Genomic DNA, 23840 nt, shown 5'->3' with positions numbered 1-23840 from the left:
TTTGGTTCGTTCTGTAAATAGAAGTATATTGGTTATGACATATGTTGTGTAAAGGTATGGTAGGGTTTCACAAGATTTCGTTCATGAGAGAATAAATTGGTAAATAAATTAATGAAAACTGACACTCACGAAAGAAAATCCTAGTATAAGAAATTAAAAAATAGACTATATATGCAATTGTCTAGGGAAATTTAACTGGAACTGAAATAGGCTCGAAGAAATGTGTTAACATTATGCTCTAGAAATAAAATTAAATCAATTAAACAAAATTTCAAGAGGTAAAATGATAACCAATGGGTAAAATCAATGGTCATTCACATCTCATTCGATACTGGAAATGTTTATTTTAGTAATTTCTTTTGTATGTGTAATTTAAATAATCGTTAATTTCACATGAAAGTTGTCGATGAAGAAATATCCGTACTTAGTGCAGGAAAAAGGCAATTATGTGAAAATTTGCATAGTCGATGCATTTAAACTTTAAAATTAATAGTATGAATGCAGTGAATTAGCAAAAAATACCGAATTAAAAAGTATGAAACATTCAAAACAATAAGAAAGATTTATGTATGTGTACATGAAACATTGAATTTGGTTCTAAAATTATGCATGAACGTAGTGAATTCATTCTAAAAATGCGGAATCTATCAAACTAAGTTAATGAGAATCGAGATTCAAAACCGAACATTGTTAACATTGAAGAGCTTAAAAACATATAGTCAGATATAAATGATGTAGAAAATATAAGGAAATACCAGAATATGCAGGAAATGTTAAAGTTTGAAACTAAATGCAGTTAATAATGAAGTAAAATAGTAGAGTCAGTCATGGTTAAGAGTGCTACAGAATGGTAAATTGTAGAATTAGCAAATTAAAATAGTACTATAAAGATTAAGTAAGAGCTATTCAACGCATTGGATATAAATAATAGTTATCAGTTGTAAAATAAAATGCTTAATTGAAAACTATCTCTATGTTTAAGACATTTAAATAATTAAATTTCGCTGAAATAGTAAAATCAAATGCATGATTACAATCGAAAATAGTAAAAAAGAGTTAAAATGTAGAGTATGTTGGAAACTAGAAATAACAAAAATCTAAAAAGTATTAAAATTATATCTAAAATTAATTAAAGTTCATTTATATGGTAGGAAAAAGTAATAAACAAGTTCAAAATTAGAGTACTTTAAAAATTACGAAGGTTTAAAATGTGCGAAACAAGTTAAAAATAACATCTAAAATTCAGTACAGCTTATATAAGGTCAGAAAAATAGAGGAATGAATTAAGCTAAAATTAAGAGCCTGTTTGAAATTATGAAGGTTAAAACGTATGAAAGTAGTTAAAAATGAAATGAAAGTCATGTACTTAGTGTGATAATATAGCAAATTAGTTAAAACTCAGAGTATGTTGGAAGCTAAGAAAAGTTAAAAAGTAGAAAAGAAGTTAAAATTTACATCTAAAATTAAATAAAAGTTAGGTATATGGTAGGAAAATATGGTAAACAAGTTTAAAATTAGAGTACTTTAAAAATTAGGAAGGTTCAAAATGTACGAAACACATTAAAAATACCATCTAAAATTAAATAAAGTTCATTATATGGTTATAAAATCGAGGAATGAAGCTAAACTTAAGAGCCTGTTTGAAATTATGAAGGTTAAAACGTATGAAATTATCTATAAATTAACTTAAAGTCATATACATAGTGTGAAAATATAGCAAATTAGTTACCATTCAGAGTATGTTGGAAACTAAAAACGTTAAAAAGTAGAAAAGAACTTAAAATTTATATCTAAAATTAAATAAAAGTCAGGTATACGATCTGAAAATATAGGAACTGTGTTAAAATTAAGACTATATTGGAAACTATGAAGGTCATGTATATAGTGTACAAATATAATAAATTAGTTAAAAATTAGAGTACATTAAATATTATGACGACTAAAAGTATAAAATAAGCTAAATTTTACATCTAAAATTAAGTAATATAAGAAATAGAAACGCAAATCTGAATAATTAAGATCGTAAATTGTAACAAATGAATTAAGAGTATTGGTTAAAAGGTATGAAAATAATTCTGGGTAAAATGGAATAAACAATAAAAATAAGGAATATAATTAAGATTACGGAAAGTAAATCTGGTACTATGAACAGAAGATTTAAGAAACAGGTAAAATTCTGAGTATATAGAAAATCATCTAAAAATTCATAGAACCTCCGGAAAATCATTCAAAGATAATCTCTTATCAAAGCGTGACGCCATCTTATCAGTTTTATGAAGAATCCTGAAACTCTCCTTTTTATCTGCTGCGCCTCCGCGTACTCCACCTCCCCAATCCGCATCATCCGCAATCCGCCTGCGAGTTTGAGATCCTGGCGATGAACTCTCCTTTTTCTACTACTAATAATTATGTTTTGTCATAGTTTTACAGTTATAGTTATAGCATCTAATATATAACAAACATTACCTTAAACATAAAAAAAGACTCATGTCAGTTCCAAAATCACTTCCTAATTTTAACTGTGCATAAAAAGTTAGAACTTAAGCGAAGTTTATTTGGATACAGATACTGTCGATAGAGAAAATTATTTTTAAGCAGCTCGTAAGATGCCTGTTCGAGATATTTATTGTTTTCAGTTCGGGCATTTTGGTGAACTGATGAAATGGAAAGCATTGCATCTTGAGTTAAATATTTAATTACAAGCATCGTGAGCGAGCGGTGTAGTGAAACAAATGTACAACTACATCTTGAATAGTTAAATCTTTTCTTTACCAGTCTCCCCATTTCATTAATGTACAATGAAATGTCATGGTAATTTTTTCCCTACCATTTATCTTTGCCATTATCAACAAGTTATTTTAAATATCAGATTTTATATTCTGTATCTGTCATTTCTAAAGGGACTCATTCCTAAATTGCTGGACCTTTAGTAATAAAGTTAAAATTTTTTTCAGATGTTAAACTAGAATCTGAATGCCAAAATCAGATCGCATTTTATTTTTAATCTAATATTTCTTAATTTTTTTATTTTTTTAAATATTTTTCATCGCTCTGAAATTAATTTTTTGAAGCTTCAATGTTACACTCATTTGACTGTAACTAAAAATTTTAGATTTTATTTTTTGTGATAATTTTCGAGTGACCATCCTAGGAAAAAAACTTTGCATTAGGGATATGTTTCTTATGCTTTTTCCAGAAAATCAATATGTACTATAACCTTTTCAAAATTCGCGAATCTACTTTTAATAAACAGTGTCACTCTATTAATGGATTAACTAAAATTTTAGTAGTAAATATTTTTCTCAAGATGAAACTATTAACTGGTTTTGTCTTCTTATTGCTATTCATAAATGTCATGGAAAGGGACCTCACTCAGCAAGTTCAATCTCACATTTCCTTAGTTGGATCATTAATGATGTAAAAATTTTTTTCTCAACGATAACAAATCATTTTAGCTCATTAAAAAGCAAAGAATGCTTTAGAACTTTGATTTTTTTTTGCTCTGCAGAGACCACATGAAACGTTTAATTTATTTCACGGATCTTTTCCTACACGTAATGTTGAGAGATTTTCCCAAAATTCTCTGCTTTTGAGAAATTTGAGACAAATAAAAGAAATAAATTTACTATTTAAGAAAACAGCCATGTATTTCAAACTTTCTTACGCACTGTAGTTTATCTCTCTTAGCTATTTTTTTTCAAGTAGTCGCACATTTTTTCCATACCATTCTTTTAAAGGCGTTGCTATCTTTCCCAAATTTCCTTATATACTGTATAACTTCTCCTCTACCATTCTATCTTATCCCATTATTTCTAATTTAAAAGCTGCTTCACATCCATACAGGTAAAAATTTCCTACCATACTTTCTAGCAATTACGGATAAAATATTACTTCCATGAATCCCAGAACATACCTTTACGTATTTCAAAAGGCAATATTCTTGCTTATCAGTGTTCTAGTGGACGATGCATAAAAATATTTTTAAACTATACTATGAAAATTAATTTTTCTCCAAAAGAAACTGATGAGTTAGTTTTCTTAATTAATAGCTTCATACACCAATACATGTATATTTATTTCTTTTAGTACATTTTAAAATTTCAAACTTTAATTTGAAGTTTATTCATTTAAATTATAACCAGATGTATTATGTTTGAAGTTCTTCCGGTATAAAATATACTTCCCATATTCAGTCTCATTCTACCATAAATTACAATTTGGACTAATTTTCGTTACAGAAGTATGCAATTCGTTTGATAATAATGCATAATTCTTACTTAAATATGGTGATAAAATATTTATGATTTACATATTTAATATATATAATAAATATTCAAGCATAAAGTCTCATTCAGTAGTAGAAATATAAGATATTTCTCCTGCCTTCTTGGCATGCCTTCGTGGTGTGGTGGTCTGTACTCTGGGCGCGTATTTCAGAGGTGAGTGTTCGATTACCGGCGAAGGCGTTCCATATTTTTCATCTTTCTTGCTTCAAAAGTACCTAATGTCTCTACAGTGGCCTCCGAACTAAAAGTGTGGTGGAGGATGATTCTCCTCACCCAGGATTTGGCGATTACGTTAGTAGGAAGCATCGCAGAATTTCTGGATTAAGATAGCGTGTCCTTTTTGGACTCTTGAAGCTCTCAAGAAACCGGCTTCCCAAATCTGTTGTCATTGTTGCCAATCTCACATGTCTGACAATAGTCAGCACAAGCCGACGACATTCATCGGAGCAGAAAGTCAAATGCGCCTGTCGTTGGCAAGAGCCTTGAGCACCATATTAGGCGACAGAGCTTTAGCTCAGTCCCCCTCCCAATTTTGAAAGAGCCCGCTGGACTGGTTCAAGTGTCTCCCACCTCTCATCCCCTACCATCAGCTTCTCGACAGGACTTTAAGCTCGCCACATATTTAGAGTGTCTTATGCAGCACAGACACTAAACATTTACAAACATCGATGCCTTCTCCGGGATTCGAACCCAGGCCTTTCAGGGCGGCAGTCAGAGTCACTAACCACTGTCTCGGTTGGGCGGCTACAAAGTCTTAATGTCGCATATCTCATCGATTAAGTTTTTTTTATCCTTATTGCTTTGAGTTAGCATGCATAGTTTTTGCGATACATTCCAAATACATAGTTTCGGCGTTATTTTCAAAAGAGGAAAAAAAAAGACATTGACATGAATAATGTAACATTTCATATGTTTATGCATTAAATAAAGCACAGTATTGAAAAATGTTTTTTGGGCAGAACTTCTGCACAAAGACCCCAAGCATTTATAATATTCATTTTTTTCTCTCCCATAGATGTCCAGCCCACCGAAGGGTGGCAGCAGCAGTACAGCCAGCAAACAACAAGAGAATCCAAAAGCCAGCTCCAAGCCCCAACAAGGGGCGGCCAAACGTCAAGTGGCCATCTCTTCACCCATTGCTGACGGGGATGGCCGGCCCGGTCCCTCCACCTCCTCTCCCCCGAAGACCAGCAAGAGCTCATCGACCAAGAAAGAGAGCAAAGAGGAGAGTAGTGGAACAACGGGCAGCTCCACGTCCACCCCAGTTGCTCACAATAACAACAATCGGACTCAGAAAGAAGGCAACAAGGACAAATCCTGCTGCTTTTGCTGGTGCTGCTGCTGCAGCTGCTCGTGGTAATTACTAATTTATGATGTTATGATGTTTCACTTTTTTTTACCTGGAAAATGTCCGTTCTGTGATCCGTATTTATCTAACTTCTTAAAATAATGCTTTGGTGAATTTGCAGTGAAGTTTATTTGAAACATTTATTGTGTCATTTTAGTCTTAAAGAACTTCAGTGTTTAACGCATTGCTATTTTCCTCTCACTACAATATTCATGAATTCAATACAGTAGGTATGTTGTTATTTAGTCATTATGGCAAAGCACGAAGCCTGCTAGTGGCAGAGTTGCTAATAGCGCTGAACATTGGGAGTTCAAGCCGGGTTTGAACTCCTGAGAATAGGTTTACTGCATATGAGTTTTTTTCCCGTGTTTGACCGTACATCAGACAGTACCATTCAAAAAATTTTGTAGAATGGTATTCCATACTTTGGCAGATACCCCTTGCGTGTTTTAGAGTAGCAGTTTAAATAAAACAAATAAACAATGATAAAGCACTTGAACTATTTGCCTCAGAGAAGCAATTACTACGTGGAAGAATTCCTAAAGAACCTGCTCGTCTCTTTTCTCGGAAATCGCAGCACCCTACGCAGCTAGTCCATTCACTACAATTCACACATAGGTCAAACTACCAGTATTCATCAGCTTTTATCTACTAGAAAAATGACCCATACGTACAATAAGCATTCATTAGTTCTTAAACTGAATATAAATAAATCAACAGCAGTTATGAGGCGTAAACAGTGAGATGTATCAACTAGATTTGCTTCATGAGTTGAATGATACCCATTTCTTGTTGAGCTCTTTTTCTGTCAGGATTATTTGATTAGATTCTTTCCACTGCAGCTGCGGGCAATAATTTTATTGCTTATTTTATAAAAGTAAAAGGTCTGTCTGCCTATGGGAAGAGATGCCTTCATGGAGGGGTGTTTTTCCCCCTTCAGATAACGGTTTGTATTCACGTTATGGGAAAACTACGGAAACATCGTCCATCTTGGAGGATTCTAGCTCAGGTTCAAATGTCACTGGTCTAAACCACTTAGTTACTAGCTGCCGACTGTGAACACTTTATGAAATTTCTTTTCTGTTTGCATCTGGCCGCGTTCATTTTTCTTTTCATTTTTCTCTCCAACTGACGACCGGTAAGGCCGCGAAAACGTTTCGGCTCATTTTCTTCTTTTCTTATTCTGCATACCTGTTCTTAATTCATATATTTTTATTCTGTCTATTTTTTATTTTCTCCCACCATATTTTTTATTTGTTAAAAATAAATTCGTATGTTAAAATAAAAAAAAGCATAAATTCTCCGTTGCTTTTATTTAAAGAGCCTTCATTTTAAGTTTGCTAATTTAGAATCAATTCACTTCAAATAAAATAATAAATAACATGACTGCATATACACTAAACAGCCAAACCATTATGACCACCTACTCAATACGCGAGACCCTGCAAATCAACTTAGCATGAATGCCACGAGTTCTTAGCAGATGACTGGAGATAGGTTGTACCAAATTTCTAAGCAGCGGTCACACAAAGTCGAGATATTCCGACATGATGATGTTTGAGCTCTGAGCAGCCGCTCCATGATATCTCAAGTGTGCTCTATCGGGTTAAGATCCGGCGAATTAGGTGACCAAGACATTAATTGGAATTCATTCTTATGCTCCTCGAAGCTCTCCATATTTTAAGCTTTGTGACATGAGGCATTGTCCTGCTGCTATGATATTCACTGTTATTGCATAGCAACACGGTTTCTGCATTTTTTTAAATAGTATCTTATCTGAAATAAGATTGTACAAAAAATTTGTTTGCTTCATAAATATAAACTCTTCTGATCTAAACATCAAAATATGTAATCAAATTAAATAACGAATAATTCATTGAGCTGATAAAAATTTCATTTTAACTTGATCTTAAAATTTCATGTTGCTTGGTATTTGACGGATTTAAAGCATAAAAAGAGAATATTTTAATAAATTTTTCCTGTTGATCATATATTACATGTCTTTTGAATTACCCTTTCTAAATATATGCAATATATGATAACAATATAAATATGAGGAAATAGTAAAGATTCACTGCCCCAAATTAATTTTTTTACGCAAATCATCTTTTTTTAGCCCAAAAGGGATTAATGGGATATTTGTCCCGAATGTTATATTTGCTTCGAAAGGAGATTTTGCATCGAAAAAATTAAATGCATTGTATCACTTTTCAAATTATCGCTACCAAATTTTATCGCCTTGTATTATTTTTGAAGAAATTAAATAATGAAAAATATGTATGAATGTATGTATGTTTCTCGCGGTGTGTGTGAAAAAAACAACGGTACCTAGAGGCATAAAATTCTGAATAACGTAGTCCTTCACCCGAACATGGCCACCTGGATGCCCGAATTTTGAATTCCGAATTTATTTAATTATCTATTTCATATTTTGTAAAACCTTAACGAATTTTTGATTAACAAGCCCAACTATTTCAAAGCGGGCAGTAGCAAGACTGTAGGAAATTAAGCATTTTTATCTCCAGCGCGCGAGACTGTCTATTGGAAATTCTAAAGATATGCTGTATTTAAATATTTTGTGACAAATTTCCTGTGGCGTAAGCACCAAGAATGTGATATTTAATGTATAAAGTTAACACACAAAACATTAAAAAAGTCTGAATGGTTTCAGATTTTAAATTACGTCTAAAGGGGCATTTTTTTAACGTTTTGAATGGGCCTATCTTTAGAATTTCCGATACACAGTTCCGCGCGCTGGAGATAAAGAGGTTTTTTTTTCCTCTTCCCCGTAGATTGTTGCCATTACTCACTTTTAAATCGTTGAGTTTGTGAATCAAAAATTCGTTAAAGTTTTACAAAATATGAAATCGATCATAAAACAGATTCCGAATTTCAAGTTTGGGCTTTCAGATGCCCATATTCCCAGTAGGATGACGTCATTCAAAATTGGATGGCTCTAGGTGCCGTTGTTTTATCACAATGCGAGAAACATACATACATTTATGCAATTCTTCATTATTTAATTTCTTTAAATATAATACAGGACGATAATATTTGGTGGCAACAATTTGAAAAGTGAAACAACGCTTATCGTGAATCGACGCAACATGCCAAAACGAAATTAATAGTCCTTCTGGGCAAATTATCCCTTTGGAATAATAAATCATATTAAAAGAGCCAATGAAATAATGCTATTTGGATTTTGGACGGTTGTTTTATTTCAGATTTTTCTGTATTACACTGTCATTTAAATTACTTTTCACTTAAATAATTTTCGTTTAGCTATGCACTCCAGACTGTTGAAAGAATATGAAAGAAAGTTACTCTTATAATAAACAAAAATTTTTTTCCCCCGATTAATATTAAAAATGGAAAAATAGATTATAAATGTAACTTCAAAATTAAATTATCATATGATAATTTTAATTCTTCTGAGATTTTTCCATTGAATGGTATGACAGCTTCTTGAGCAAAGCTGAAAATTTTTGCATTACATGTAATTAACAATTTTTAGAATTAAAGTTTAGATGTATTACAGTTTTTAAAAGCGGTCCAACACATTCTTAACTTCTTAGGTATTTTTCACTGAAGCATATCATGTCTAAAAATTTCTTATAACATTTTGGAGGACTGCGGCTAAATTGACTCGTCAACCCTCTGAAATTTTATAAAAAATTAAAGTTTGCAATCCTTTTCATAATTTAATTGAATCTTTACTATACAGTAGAAGCCTGTTTATCTGAACTAAATAAGGCAAAGATTTTTTCCGATAGCATTTTTTCGGATATATAATTTCAGTTATTTCCGATAAAAATAATATAAACAAGCCCGTTGTTAATCAGATGTATTACAAAACAGTATGTATTACAAAAATAATAGAGATATTAAATTACAAAATAATATTTCAAAAAAATTAAAAATCTGAAATTTTTCAGATTTTACATTACGCCCGAAGAGGCATTCTTAAACGTTTTGTGTGTTACCTTTATTTATTAAATATCATGTTCTTCTGACTTTAACCATAAAACTCAATTCAAGAGCAATATCGCAAAATAATTTTAAAATGAGAATATCTTTAGAATTTCCTATACACAGTTCCGCGCGCTGGAGATAAAAAGTTTTTTCCCCTCGTAGAGTGTTGCCACTGCTCGCTATTAAATCGTTGAAATTTTTAATAAAAAATTCGTTATAATTTTACAAAATATGAAATCGCTAATAAAACAAATTCCAAATTTGGGCTTTCAGATGCTCATATCAGCAGTAGGATTACGTCATTCAAAATTGGTTGGCTCTAGGTACCGTTATTTTATCACAATGCGAGAAAAATACATACATTTATGCAGATTCATCATTATTTAATTTCTTTAAATATAACTCAGGGAGATAATATTTGGTGGCAACAATTTGAAGAGGGAATCAACTTTTATAATGAACCGACGCAAAATGCCAAAACGAAATTAATAGTTCTGGGCAAATTGCCTCTTTGTACTAATAATAAACTGAATTAAATTAAAATTAAAAATAAAATTGCAGTCTAGCTTATCGAAGAGTTTATCATTAAAACGTTAAAAAAATTAAAATATTACAAAAACTAATTATAAAGTCATAAATTAAAAAAAATTCGGTCTTATTTTAGCAAACTGTTTCTATTTTAATATATTAAAAAAATTTAACTGTTGCGATTAGCGCACTAGTTAAAGAATTAATTCACACAAAATTCAGAATAGGAAACGTAAAATCTTGCACTTAAAATGAACTGTTTACAGTAGCAATGCTAAATGGTGAAATAAAGAATCCAGTTATGCTACGATTTCATCATAGAGTATTACTAAGTGGAGACATTTGGACAGTTTAAGAAAGAAAAAATTTATATATTCAAGACGTAGCTGTGCATTTATTTTTATGTATCATTTTCGCTCTAAATTAAAACAAATATAGTCTTCCGGTAGTAATAATTTTTATTTCGCTTGGACGCCAAATCTAGATCCACTTTACAATAAACATTTCGGAAGACGTTTCTTTAAATATCATTTAAGAAAGGAACGTTAATTTTTTGTTTTATTACAATTATTGTTTTCAAACTGATGAATTGATGTCCCAAATAAAAGTTCAGGAAGACTTAAAAATAACTAGTATTCAAAAAGCTCTTGATATAAATTAAAAGTACACTAAAATTGGAAAAATTTCAAAATCTGGATCAGAATTAATAGCACGAAGAAAGAGGCGAAACAACACGTGATCAAAATTAATAACAATGGTTTAGACACTTCAGTATTAAAAAATGTTGTATAGAAACGGAAATTTAAAATACTCTTTAATTTGCTAAACATAACTATAAGTATCCAGTTTCAGAAGCATTCATGTGGATTGTTGTCAACAAACCTGTTTGCCAGTGACACATTTTCTCATCAAATGAAAAGATCTATTTGGCATATATTGCAAAATGTTTCTATAACTTGAGGGAAACTTTGTTAGCATCATTTTCAGTAACTTAGCAACTTGCTTTTTTAATGCATGCAGAATTTCAGTCGATGCAATCCATCACGAGGCTATCTCTTGAACAGAGATTACTTTACATTTCGCTATTTTTGCTTGCCATAAACTTGCATCACTCACTTTCATTACAAAAATATATTGGATTCTAAAAAACGAAATAAAGGAAGGTTTCTAAAAAAAGGAAAGGACTGACAATTGGAAAAGAATTAGTTTCCGAATTGAGTGATTCAAAGTTATTTTCTTCACCATTTTGTTTAGACAGTGTTCTGCCATACATGAAATTTCATTACCCTCTACAGATATTTCAGATATTAAATAATGATCAAATATTTTTGAATAGAAAGTTGCAGATTCTTGGTTCTGATTTAAGAAAGAAATCAAATCAGTTAGTCGTTCAGAATATGTCTGGTTTGGGTGCATTAAATCTTTTAGTGAAAGTATTCAAAATTTTAATTTCATTTCTGACTTTGACAGAGAACGTTTTTATTGCTTGCAAGCCAAGTTCAATTAATTTTAAAATTTGAATTTAAATCCAAATTTTAAAATTCCAAATTTTAAAAAAGTCAAATGCACTAAATGAGCTTTGAATAAACGTTATTGTGGTGGTTTCCAGTTTTCTCCTTCTTATCTTTTATTGATTAATCTGACCTTAGCGACTCGTCGCTTTACACAATAGTACATTTTAAGTAACCACGCGAATAATATGTCTATAAATGAACAATATAATTATAAAACAATTTAAGTTTATACTAAAATTCTCTCTTAATGCCATCTAAAAGTGAAGAGAAGCTTTATAATGTGCAATCGGTAAGCATATAAAACACAGTTTCTAAATAGCTATAAATAAAAGCTTCAAGTAATTTAACTAATATCCATAAAGTCGGTGTCCAGTGGCCAAGCGAAAACGACAGCTGAATACTAGGGCATTGATTCGGGCTCAAACCACGAAGAACTAGCCATTTTAGCCGGAACTTGTCGGATTGTTGTTTTCGCTGTTTTTCTATGTCTAACGTGAAGATAGTTTTGGCTTAGGTATTTCTTCTCAAGGCATCTCTTTTCCTGACGCGAGTTTTATCTTAGATATTCCTTCCCAAGGATCTCTTTTCCAGAGGCAGATAACCTTAGTGGGCTTTTCTATAAATCTATTAAATCCATTGCAGCAATCATAGAGACTTGACTGCATGGATTTCTTAATTAATAAAGTGCTCTCAAAATTAAAGTACTCACTCCAGAAATTCGACTTTTTTTTAACAAAACACTGCAACAAAAGTGAAATTGAAACACTGCCGGCAACTCATTTGGGAGCCAGACATCTAATATAGATAACAGAGGTTAATAAAAAGATAGAAAGCAGAGGTTGATTAAAGACAGAGTTGAGATGAACCAAATAATTAATAATTCATGCTCAGAGTTACTGTTATATACTGAGGAATATCATTCTTAATGATTAATTTTCAGGATAGGATATAAAATTAGAAAGTTTATTGATTAGTAAAATAAAAAGCTTTGCATTGCTAATGTCTTACCGCCTAACAATATCTACTTTCTATTGTTGTAAGTAATGTTAATATTATTAATTATGTTAATTTATTGTTGTAATCCACTGACACTGTTGGCCATAAAAATTGATGCACATAAAGGCGGTACGTAACAAACGTCAAATTTGCATGAGAGGTACTATGTGCTGGGACATGCAAATCATTAGCATTCCAGAGCATGCGCACAAAGCAGATAAAAGTAATGCCTTCTACACTGTGTATAGATGGAAAGACTGGGAAACAGTTTTCTCATTTGGAAATCGCATTAGAAGTTTTTTGTGTAAAGGTCGGGTTATGCCTCATATGAGAAGAAGAAAAGCCTCAGCAAGTGTCGGAATGGAACCGTGGTAGGATATTGGCTTATTGAAACTGCGGACATTACTGCACGTGTTAGGCGGAATCCCAAGATCCTCAGGCGTATATGGAACTGTGTTGTCCAGAAGAGTTAAATGAGCACCTTGCAAGATATTTGCCGTCCCAAAACTCCATCGCTTGAGAGGAAACACTTTTTGTTACCTTGGCCTTGTAGGATCGTGCAGCACCGTCACGTACTCATAAGCAGGACGGTAAGTGTCCGCAGAGACAGTGCGTTGACATTTGTAGCACCATGGGCTGTCAGTACGGGACCATTGTTGCGGCTACCCTTGACGATGCAGCAGATACAAGTACGTTTACAGTAGTGCGATGAACGACGACACTCGACCCAGGATTGGCAACACGTCGTGAAATTTCTGACTTGTTAAGGCCCGTGGCTGTGCCTATCTAAGAGGCCTGCGTGAAGTCATTTTTCAATAAGAATGCATGACCACATATTGCCTATGCTTTTCTGACCTTTTTCGATACATTCGACCGTTACCTTGGCCAGCACGTTCTTCAGATCTCTGCCCCACTGAAAACATCTGGTTATAAGTTGTCGAGAGACTGGAAGCCACAGCTCAGCAGCCACATGGAAGGGTGTACCCGTATCTGTAATCCAAGCTAAATTCGACTCTATGTCCAACTGGATTACAGCCATTGTTGCTGGCAGAAGATTCAGTTTTGTGTACTGAATTCTGCTGTGTATCTCAAATTACCTGCAAATTTAATCATGTTTTCTTCCCATTATACTGTATATGTACTACAATAAAAAAATTCTGCTATTTGCTTTCCATCATAATATAGCAAATTTAATGCCTAGAAGTTTACACATGAAATACTAAGTCAAGTGTGGCACTGGTCGAATAATTTTCCTTTTTTTTTATAGAAATCATATTAAATATTTAAAATGAAAGAATGCTGTTATTTATTTAAATAATTTTGGTATAAATCTCAAATGCATAAAAATCCTTAAAAAGAAAGGTATTGCTGCTGGCGTTGAAATAAATTGAGGTTAATAGTAATTTCAGTATAGTCGCAGTTTCGCATAGAGTGGGACTTGCTCTCAGTTGATTACAGAAGAGAGACATTTTAGGGAAGAGTTTTACATTATTTCGATAAAGCATAATACAGACCCCTCTTCCTCAAGTATTGGATTGGATTTCCTTAAGTATATCTCATACTTCCCTAAAATTGCTTCCAATATGAAATTGAATTTCAAAGCTTTGAATCAAAGGACTCACACAGGATCTGCTGTTGGATTTATTTATTCAGTTTGCAAAATGTAAATAATTCATTTCTAACAGACTGGGATTAAATTTTTAGACTCTCTGTTAATTTGGAGTTCACAATATTACGTACTGATACCGGGTAGAAAGTTAATAAAGAGTATCCTACATAAGAATGAGATAAATATAAGATTTATAGTTACATTAGAATATTAAGAAATTAGCTCATTTTAGATGTGAGTATTTACATTTCTGCCAAATTTTTGTTTTCGTCGGTACTTTTCCGTTTCGCCGTCGCAAATCTCGCCAAGCTGACTTTATTGGCGACAGCATACCGTATACACATAAAAAATGTTAACAAATATTAGTTCTAAGTATTTTTTTATTTTGAAGGCATAAACATTTTAATATCGTTTAAAATTTTGTAAAAATCCAATAAATAAAGACAATAAATTTGTAAAAAGATTTTAATTTAATAATTTACTATGCTTTCATGATTCAACACCCTGATTCGCCGGTTCATATCACGTGACCCCAGTGATCTCATCTCACGTAAACTGCACTATAAAAATCTAATTCTCTCAGTAATTATCTACATTAATTTCAAGTTAAATCTTAATTTGGAATACAAGTTTAAATGCAAGAATCATAGCAATTTCTACGAATAGCTTACTCAGAAATTATGTAAAACCGCAGTGCTTTACTTCGCTAGTGCATTCTCATTAGAATGGATGAATTTAACCCTTGACTTTGCCTTTTTTTATATTTTCGCCTTCGGGTGAGTGGTGTGATTGCATCTTAATAGATTTAATTACCGCGAATGGCCCTAGAGCATAAAATTGAACTATCTGGGTAAAATTTCTACGTAATTTGTATGCCAGTATTGAAAAAACAATCAATCTGATAAGAAATGACTGCGACTTTTTTTGAAAGTGAGGCGTAGGTTACCTGCGAAGATATTCCGTTTGACATAAGTTGTACCATTATTGGCGACTTTATCGCCTGCGCCGGCAAAACAGAAAAGTACGACGTCTATTTTATTAAGATACATTTTGCCTCTCCTCATGCACCCTTGTAGAATTTCTTTTTAAATTGACTTCGATAGTCGAAGAGCCACTTGAGAGTCGAAGCTAAATCCTCTTAAACTGAGAGCCGTTTTGGGAATGCTCTTTTATTGGGGTACTTGCTCTAAATTCTCCAGAACCTTTAGACACCTATAGCTTAAAATACATTATGAACATTATTTGATATAGATATAAATTCAGCATCATTGTTTAAGTTGAAAACTTTTTCGGTGGGGCTTAACTCTGACCAAAACAAGATATTTTCCTTATGATAATGCTATTTAATGAAAGGAATCAAACATTTTTAATTCATTACTTTAAATAAAATTAAGCATTTAAAGTTCTCTGAAAAACATTCTAATGTGGTCATTTACAAAATTTGAACCTTTATAAATCTTTCTATACGGTTGGCGTTTCGACAGTTTTTAGCTCAAAGGAGAATTTGCCCAGAAGGGCTATTAATTTCGTTTTGGGCATTTTGCGTCGTCCACTATAAAACGGCGTTTCACTTTTCAAATTGTTACCACCAAATATTATAGCCTTGCATTTTATTTAAAGAAATTAAATAATGAAGCATCTGCATGAATGTATGTATGTTTCTCGCAGTGTAAGAAAACAACAACGGTACCTAGAAAAGTCAAATTTTGAATAACGTAGTCCTCCACTCGAATATTGGCATCTGGAAGCCCAAATTTGGAATTCGAAACTGGTTTTATTATTTATTTCACATTTTGTTAAACGTTAACGAATTTTTGATTAACGAACTCAACGATATCCTCTTTTTACATATTTTGCGATATTGCTGTTAAATTGAATTTTATAGTTTAAATGCGAAAACATGATATTTAATAAATAAAAGTAACACAAAAAACGTTAAAAAAAACGCCCCTTTGGACGTAATATATAATCTGAAAGCGATGCTCTTTATGTGACTTCATTCAGTGTTTGCTCTGTACAACTTTTTATCTGAATGCGAATTATTTTACACAGTCTGTATAACTCTTTATTTGAACGCGAATTATTTTGCGCAGTCTGAATAACTCTTTATCTGAATGGGAATTAAGGTTTTATTTTTACTTTTTCGTCATCATAAATAATCATTTGCGTCATTTTACGTTATCTGATGTTTAATATTTATACGAATCTGTTTCTCGATCATTAGTCAGCTGCTTGAAGTGAAATCATAAAACCCTTAAAAGGAGAAAAAAGGTATTATTTAAGTGTATCCCAATATTAGCATCATTTCGTAATTAGATGTGAGTATTGAATATCGCAGTATCTGAAAGTAATGTCCATTCTATCCAAACAGGCTGTTGACGTAAAGGTAATTTAGTACGATCATTTTCTATGTTATATTTTAGGCTGTTTTCCAAACTAGCTGATTATTTTTTATGTGCGTAATCAATTTACCCCCAAAAAAATTATAATTGAAGATCACATCACGACTGAATTTATTTTAGGTGTGTTTCTGCTCTTTCCCGCAGCCTTTCTGTGCGCCCCACGAAAGATAAAACCACCGGTAATATGCAACCGATCTCTGCACCTGGAGATAATTTCTTTAACGGGAGTGACGAAGCGCCGTAAGTATTGAAATATTTATATTTGGCTATAGGTACTTTTAAACTGAAGGAAATCTTCACTTTCTGTTGTTCTACGTTTGGTGTGATGAGATTTTTTTTTTTTTTCCAAATTTTTCTTTGGTGAGAAAACATTTTATAGAGATGTATCTTCATCAAATTTTATTGATGAAATGTAAAATTCAGACGCGCACTAAGAACGGAATTTACATAAATCCTGTCCAAAATGGATTTTTTTATACAATAGAAGTTTCTCATACATTTGGTTTTCAAATCCAAGTTCAGAATTTTTTTTTATTGTTGCCAAAACTAGATGTGAAATACAATGTTGCCAATGAATGCATTTTCCTTTAAAATTATGAAACTGGTAAATAACTTGCATCTATCCAATGAATACAAGCAACATTTAAATTATAAGGTTTTATAATAACATTTGTATTTAACTGTTAATCAGTAGTTTTGATATGAAATCAAATATGATTGTTTAAGTAGTTTTTTCGGATCCATTTAGAAATTCTTAATTAAATGGTACTGTGCTCATGGAATGTAAACTTCTTTGCTTTATTCCGTATTACTTTTATTGTAATATCACATGTAAATGATGTAAATATGTCACACATTCTTACTTCTTATTTGTTGGGTTTGGGGGGAAATAGTTTTCAGAATGTATCTAAATAAGAACTAAATTCGGAGGTTTTCTCTGACTGTCCCTTTTGGCTATTCAGTGACAGTGCCGTGTTGACAACATTGTGGCCCCTGGACAAACAAGTGTACTGGAGCGTAAAAACGTTGTAATTTTAACCCTGAATAAACATTATTAAAATAAGTTTTTGGTTTACTAAAATGAATTTGATATTAAATGAATTTGAATATTAGAAATATTGGGTCATATAAAAAGTCTCCGCACTTTTTTGGTACATATTTGAAAAAAAAATTTTTCTTTATTGAAAATCTTTTTTAATCAAGTACATATTAATGATTATTATCTATGATCTTTTGCCACTTTTCGGGGAGCTTCCTAATTCCATCGGTGTAGAACTTCTGTGGTTTATCGTCAAAAAAACTTGGGATTTTCAGCGGCTCTTCGATCGGCCAATTTTTTACCATCAAGAGAGTTTTGCGGAGACTTAAGAAGTCAGACGCATGGTAATCAGACGTTGCAAGGTTCGGGCTATATAGTAGATGCATCAAAACTTCCCAACCAAGTTCCGTCAATTTGTTCCAAGTCATCAAAGATGGTGTGGCCGCGCATTGTCATGATGAAACACAACTCCCTTTCTTTTGGTCAATTTGGTCCACCAGCGGCCGAGCGGTAAAATCGCTGAATACTGGTAGTTTGGTTCGAGGTTCAAATCCCGCGACCGGGCTGGCTGCATGGGCGTTTTCGTGGTTTTCCCCATGTGTAACGTGTATACGAGCTTGTTTCCCTTAGAAAGTCCTCCACGAAGGCATCCCTCTCCTTAGGCAGATAGCCCTAGTGTGCTTTGCCGTATTCTCAATACACCACCTTTTGGTCAATTCTGCTCGCTCTTTCTGTATTGCTTCGTTCAAACGGTCCAGTTGTGTACAGTAAAGGGCCGAATTGATGGTTTTGACAGGTTGCAACTTATGTGGCAACCAAACATTAAGCTTCTTTTTGTAACCTACTCTTTTCAAATGATTCCAAAGTGTCATGTGGTTGATATTTAGTGCCTCTGCTATTTCCTGACAGCTTGGTGCCGGTCTTGCTCCATCAGTTACAAAATTTCATCGACTTTTTCAGTGACTGGCTGACCAGAGCGAGGTGCATCCTTGATATCGAAATTTCCGAAACGGAATCAAGCAAACCACTTCTGAGTCCTTCGCTCATTCACAGCATTCTCACCATATACTTCACAAATTTTTCGGCATTTTTTGCAGCCTTTTTGCCTTTTTTATAGTAAAAAAAGCATCATATAACTTATTTCTTCAGATATTTTACTCATTTTCAAATCAATATAACTTTTTACACAAGCAATGAATTATAAAACTATTTTCGCAAACAATGGAAGCTGAATGTCACCTTTAACGCGTATGTTCATTTGAGACAATGGGGTGAATGTTGCCAGATGTATAGGCATCAACACCATCTGGTGGCAAAAAAATGCGGAGACTTTTTATATGACCCAATGTTTTTTAAATTATTAGAAACTCTACAGCTGAAATGCTTAGGTTTCGGAAACCAGAAATATATAATGGACCATAAACATAACGCTCATCTCTTAGTCGTTTAAAAAAAGGTGACAGAATAGCTTATTGGCAACGGTCTTTAAACTATCTTTAGTAACGTTCTTTAGATTGGAAAGCCAGTGCGTCAGAATTCTGCTCAAAATAGGGATTCTAATGGCTCTAATTAAACATTCTACTTTTTTTGATTCTGAATAAATATAATTCATAATGCTTACAGTTTAAAAGTGAATTGTATATTCTAAAAATACTTTTAAATTATTATCAATTTCTACAGTAATTTTTAAGATTCTTCATCTACCGCATTTCCTCTCATGTTTTCGCCTTGGTTTCATAGCCCTAGTTCTAAAAATTAAAAAAATTTTCGCGTTATTTCCCCCTTCCTCAATACATCAGAGAACAAGATCTCTTAAATTTTAAATTGATTCATCCACTTAGTTTTTATCTTACTAACAAACCCTCGAAAAATACCTGCGGAGGTCACACGGAGCATTTCACTATCAAGCTCTTAATTTTTATGCCAGCTGAATACAAGAATTGGCCAATCACAGTGAAGCAAACACGAATTGACATTCAGGCTATCTTTAAGTCAACTGAACATTCAACTTCTCTAATTTCTTACAGAGGATCTAAGATCTAAGGAGTAGCAGAGACAACAATAAGAACGAGGGCGATTCAAGTTTCATGGAAGCCGAAATGAAAATATCTTCTTAGTACATATTGTTACGTTAATATTATTATGCATTTTTGCTGGTACGTAGGTTTCTTTTAAAGAAGCAATATTGTGATAGTTACCTGTAGGTTATCCATGACTACTTTTTATTTGTTATGTTCATACTGCAACCATGTCCTTCGGAAATTAAATTACTCGCATATTTTGCTCTATATCGATTTTCAAACAGGAAAATTAGTAAAATAATCTGTGGCAGACACCCCATTACTTCCTTGTACGGAATATTTAATTATACATACTTTTTGCTGCATTTCATTTAAACTTATTTCCTCGAATTTCATTAGGGATATATCTCTCATTCAATTAATTCAGTTCTCACTTCGTGGCAAAGCAAAAGCATATAAAACCTTAAAATGTCTTCATTAAAAATTGAAAGATAGAGAAAAATATAAAACACAAAATACAGTTAAAACGATTAAAAAACAATTTTTACAGTTAAAATTACAGTTTCAAGAAAAACAAGCAATTCGGTCAACAGGCAAGAAGGCAGATTTTTTTGTTTTTGTCCCACTCGGCAAAAAAAACACTAAAGGTGCAGAAAGACTTAATTCACTATTCTGCTAAGTTTAGCAATGTAAGCAAATATGGCGCCTATAGTAAAAAAAAAAAATAGGCTTAGCCGCACTACTTAAGCAACTGTTAAATTATTGATAATTCCTCAACTATTGTATGCAAATTTTATTTTATGTCTTTCCTGATAATGTTTCAGCAGCTTAATGCTCGAAAATATTAGGCATGATTATATTATATATATTTTAAAATTGTTTTGCAATTATGTACCGTATATACTCGCGTATAAGTCGATACCGCGTATAAGTCGACCCCCCCCCCACTTCGACATAAAAAATTCGTAGAAAATAAGAAACCGCGTATAAGTCGATCCCCCACTTCCGAAATCGATCGAGAAACTTCGAAAAAAATTTTTTAAGTACTACATTTATTCAAAATCATCTGAGAAAAAAAGTAAATATACGATAAAAGATACCTTGGTAAATAAACAAAATCAAAATTCTTCAACGTCTGATTCATGGTCAGATTCGCCAAACATTTCATAGAACTCTTCTGTCGTTATTGGCTCGTCATTATACATATTTTCAGTCTCGAACTCTGTATTGTTACAATCACTACTACAGCCTTCGTCTTCATTTTCACTTTCAAAAACAGTATCATCTTCCGTGCCGTCTAGTTCGTTGCTAATACAACATTTTTTAAATGATTTTATAATCATTCAGAGGGTATTTCGCAGGCATTCGCATTTTTCAGGGGCAAAAACATAAAAATTTCCAAAAGTGTCCACAGTTTTGGCCACCACTGTAGTTCGTCACATAATTTAAGTCATGAAATTACTTCAAGTAAGTGACTTATTTGATAAGTCGTCCAATTCGAGTGCGGGAAGAAAACAACTGCATTATACAAAGAAATTTTTGAACTTCCGATTCTTTTAATTTTTTATGGCCCCGCGTATAAGTCGACCCCCCCCCACATTGAAGTCTTTTTTTTGCCCAAAATATCTCGACTTATACGCGGGTATATACGGTATATACTTTTGGTGCAGCCGATTGCAACTAAAAAGGAAGGCCACAACTACATGTTATAGCAGTCCTCTGTACAAAATTTCAATGTTCTGATGTTACTCGTTTTGAGTTATGCGAGATACATACGTATGTAGGTACATACGCCACGAAAAAAATCTCTTCTGAATGCATTTTAAATCAGTTTTCTAATTCGTTTGGGGAAAAAGAGTCCTTACGTACACATGTCACTCAAAAGCTTCGTTAAATTGCATTCGATAGCGGTCAAAATAGATATTTTCTTTGAAATATGAAACCCGGAATTTTTCGTGATTACAATACTTCCTTTACTTCGTATAAGGAAGTAAAAAGAGGCGATATGCGAGGAAACACGGAGTATTAAATCCAAAGATAATTTTTACACTTTTTACATATTCGGTACAACTTTCCAAGATTTTATTCCTTATAGATTTTATATCTATTTGGAATACTGAATGAGTCTAAAATCTCGTTCTTAAACTGATTAGATATCATTATAGTTAAAGCTTTATGTACAATGTCCGACGATCCAAGTTTGCTTTTCCTATTTTTTGAGCAGTTTTGCGTTAGTATTGTTTCTTGATTATTTGTTGTATGCAATAATAAGCCAGAATCCCTATCACATTTATTATATCTCAATATTTTAAATGTTGAGCAAACCCCAACTGATAGAATAACATCTGCTTAAAGATTAACATGTGTAAAACTGATCAGTTTCTTCGTCCATATCGTCAAAATATTTGTTTCATGAAATCATAGTTCAGGTTTTATTTTTTAAATGCAGCTTCTCCGTCTCGGAAAACTGTAGTATTTACTTTTCGTTCAAATCAAATAAATGTACTAAATTACATATTAAGCTAAAAATTCTGACGTGTACACCACATGACTTCCTTGTCCGGAATATTAAATTATGCGCAATTTTCCTGCATTTCATTTAAACATATTGAATTAACAGTTAACGAATTTTGAATTAAATCTGCTTCGTCGATAGCGCATAAAGCATCTTCAAAGTTCACTATATTTATTTACCATAACGACACTTCGGCCCTAGGTTCACTTAACAGCGTTACGTCTTATTCATTTTATAACTCAGAGTGCACAAAAATTATATCATATGAAGAATTACCACATGTTTTATTCAAATACTATAATAAATCTAATATGATGTATGAAAGAAATTAAACAAGTAAAAAAAGAAACAGTTTTTCACAGACAATTCAGGGCCGCTTACCTAATGCGCATGCGCTACTAAATAATTCAGTTCTCACTTCGCGGCAAGGCAAAAATACATAAAAATTCAAAATATTTTCATTAAAAATTGAAACATATAGAAAAACATAAAATACCAAGTACAGTTAAAACAATTTTAAAAAAGCAATTTTTACAATTAAAATTACAGTTCCTACGTAAAAACAAGCTAATAATTTGTATGATACTTCCAGAATGAATTAAGCATAATTTAATTGGCAATAATAAAAGAAGACGTTACTTTGTTGTTTCGAAGCTTAGCTTCTCTAGATTGGCAACAAATCCTTTATTCTGCTAAGTCTCAAATGTAAATAAATATGCCTCCCATGCTAGAAAAAAATTAGGCTTAGCCGCACTTTAAAAACTTTTAAATTGTTGATAATGACACATTTATTGCATGCAGGTTAACTAAAGGCTTAAAAATCGTAACCAGAACAACATAATTCAATCACTTTTAAAGCAAAAGTACACAATTTGTAAACATATAAGAACAAAGAATCTGAGCTCACTTAGCCGAGTAATAGAGTGCATATTTATATACATATATTTATATACTTTTGGTGCGTCCGATTGCAACAAAAATGAGAGGTGCACATCTACATGTTATAGCAGTCCTATATACAAAATTTCAACGTTGTGAGGCTACTCGTTTTTGAGTTACGCGACACCACGAAAAAAATCTGATCAGAATTCATTTTAAATGTCTTTTAATTTTTTGCTGGAAAAAGAATCCTTTATTCTGTCCTTACGTACAGATGTCACGCAAAAACATCGTTAAATTGCATTCGATAGTGGTAAAAATGGATATTTTCGATTTTCATCTTCATTTCAAAAGGCATTTATATTGCTATTCCACGAAAGTTTCATTTATAATAAAAAACTCCTCTTCATCTAAATTAAAATTGTAAATATAGGATTTTCTCCATTGTGTTATTACGTATCATAAAGATATAAATGTTCTTAAACATAAAGGTGGATTCATCGTTAAGTGTATTTATAAATGCTTTCTATTGAAATATCTAGTTTTTGAAGCAAGGTAACGTCTGCAAATAATATAATTACATTTTTTGTTTAAAATACCGATTTTACTTATTCTTTATTTACTTTTTAGGCCGAGTTTAGAAGAAATTCGATCATGGGGTGAATCGTTCGACAGGCTCATGAAATGCGCAGGTAAGTGTACTTTGTAAAAATTGGGATACAACGTAAAAT

At 32.4% G+C, this 23840-nt stretch overlaps 1 protein-coding gene across 1 annotated transcript in view; it reads left to right on the top strand.

Moving 5' to 3' along the window:
• The window catches only part of LOC118194170 (uncharacterized), a 195772-nt gene that overhangs the window by 126323 nt on the left and 45609 nt on the right, over positions 1-23840 (top strand). Inside the window, exons 2-4 of the mRNA XM_085823453.1 lie at positions 5302-5642; positions 16776-16895; positions 23740-23801. Coding sequence (XP_085679579.1) covers positions 5302-5642; positions 16776-16895; positions 23740-23801 — 523 coding nt within the window. The remainder of the gene's footprint in view (positions 1-5301; positions 5643-16775; positions 16896-23739; positions 23802-23840) is intronic.

Source organism: Stegodyphus dumicola, chromosome 1 (genome assembly GCF_044657685.1).
Source record: "Stegodyphus dumicola isolate Sdum_Otavi_A_Nest chromosome 1, ASM4465768v1".
In the NCBI taxonomy this organism is placed as follows: domain Eukaryota; kingdom Metazoa; phylum Arthropoda; class Arachnida; order Araneae; family Eresidae; genus Stegodyphus; species Stegodyphus dumicola.
The sequence above is the reverse complement of the archived record's forward strand: the minus strand, read 5'-3'. Positions and strand labels throughout refer to the sequence as shown.